This window comes from Hyaena hyaena, unplaced genomic scaffold (assembly GCF_003009895.1).
Source record: "Hyaena hyaena isolate Hyena2069 unplaced genomic scaffold, ASM300989v1 scaffold_3666, whole genome shotgun sequence".
In the NCBI taxonomy this organism is placed as follows: domain Eukaryota; kingdom Metazoa; phylum Chordata; class Mammalia; order Carnivora; family Hyaenidae; genus Hyaena; species Hyaena hyaena.
This window is the reverse complement of record NW_024084321.1, coordinates 1-1795: the sequence shown is the minus strand read 5'-3', so window position 1 is coordinate 1795 and position 1795 is coordinate 1. Positions and strand designations below refer to the sequence as shown.

The 1795-nt window shown below is 42.4% G+C and overlaps 1 protein-coding gene across 1 annotated transcript; it reads right to left on the bottom strand.

Annotated features, from left to right (window-relative positions):
• Window positions 1-1017: 1017 nt before the first annotated feature.
• On the bottom strand, window positions 1018-1791 carry LOC120227777 (olfactory receptor 1D2-like; the record flags this gene model as incomplete). The annotated part of the gene is made up of 1 exon (XM_039225812.1): window positions 1018-1791. A coding segment is annotated over one exon (774 nt), but the record flags the coding sequence as incomplete, so codon positions are not given.
• Window positions 1792-1795: the final 4 nt, after the last annotated feature.

The window sequence follows — 1795 nt, the reverse complement described above, 5'->3', positions numbered from 1 at the left end:
ATTACTTATTTTGCAATTTGTAAACTTGTTCCTCTTAGCTCTCGTAGTTTTTCATCTTGATTGTTCTGGATTTTCCAGAAAGATACTCATATTTTCATATGATCATAACTTTTCCCCCTTCCTTTCTAATATTAACACCTAATACATCTATTTTCTGATTCACTGCTAGACTAGAATTTTGACAAAAATGTTAAACAATAGTCGTGGTAGGGGGAATCCCCGTTGTTGCCCTGATCTTCCTATGAAGTGTTCAACACTAAGTCCTATGTTGGCCATATTGAGAAATGTGGTGAATCTACTCTTTTCACTTCATCTAGGAATGTTCTCAGTGAGGTCAGCAAGTAAGTCTATGGCTTGCAAAGTGTATTGACATGCCCTGATCCACGTAGGAGTTCAAAGTAGTACCCATCTCTTTCTCCACTTGGCTCACAAACTTTGTGAATGTGTCTTGAAGTCACAACCCGTGCATCTACCACCATCTAGTGACAAGAGCCTCCAGTTGCAGATTTTGTTCTTGAAAAGTGAAAGGAACCTCTTTAGTTCCATCGAACAAATTATTCCTACACAAGCAGAAGGTGAGAATTCCATTGCTTCTCTGATGACATCCTTCACCTAGAAAATGTGGATAACAGCATCTCCAACACCCGATTGGTGATTAAGTGAGTAAATATATGTACTTGTGCCCAGCACAAAACAAGATGCTCCATTGTTTATTATGATTTACTCCACTAACAGGGGCTCATGGTAAAAATTCATGAAGCAGACACGGTTTGAGAAGGGGCCATGAAGGACATATAGAATGAATTGAAAGTTAAATCCTCACACAAACAAGCTGTCCACCTGGGGCCTGACACGAGAGTCATTCAGGAGGACGGGCTGAAGGAGTGAGTGAATATGACTGCAGCAGAAATTTGGGCAGAGCTGCACACCTGTTAGATCTTATATGGACAGTCCCCTCCCACATCAATAATGAGGCAAGCACAAGATGACATCAACATTCAGGAGCAGGAGGTGCTGTTACCAAGACCAGATCTTTTTCCAGCTGAGGAGGCTCCTCAGGGCCCCTTTCATGTCCTTATTCCTAAGACTATAAATGAAGGGGTTGAGCATGGGAGCCACCACTGCATACAGCACAGTGGCCACTGAATCCTCAGATGTGTAAGAAGAAGAAGGACGCAGATACACCCCAAATAAAGTTCCATAGAACAATGATACCACAACAAGGTGGGAACTACACGTGGAAAAGGCTTTAAGCTTGCTCTGGGAAGAATGAAGTCTTAGGATGGCTGAGAAAATGTGCATATAGGAGATAGAAATAAAGAGGAAAGGAGCGACAAAAAGAAAGCTCCCAAGTATGTAAACAACCAACTCACTGACATGGATATTTGAACAGGAAAGCTTTAGCAATGCGTAGAGTTCACAGAAAATGTGGTGGATTCTGACACTTGCACAGAATGAAAGTGTATCCATCAAGAGGGTGTGGATCAAAGGATAGATGTTTGTGATAATCAGAGCCAGAGACAACAATGTGATACAGAATTTGGGGCTCATGGTGATGGTATAGTGAAGAGTGTGACATATGGCTACAAATCTGTCATATGCCATCACGGCCAAGAGGACGTTGTCCAGTTCTAGAAACAAGATTAGGAAATACATCTGAGTAAGGCAGCCAGTGTAGGAGATGGACTGGCTCTGGGTTTGGATGTTGATCAGCATCTTTGGTATAGTGACAGAGGTGAAGCAGATGTCAACCCAGGACAGGTTGGCTACAAAGAAGTACATGGGGGTGTGGAGA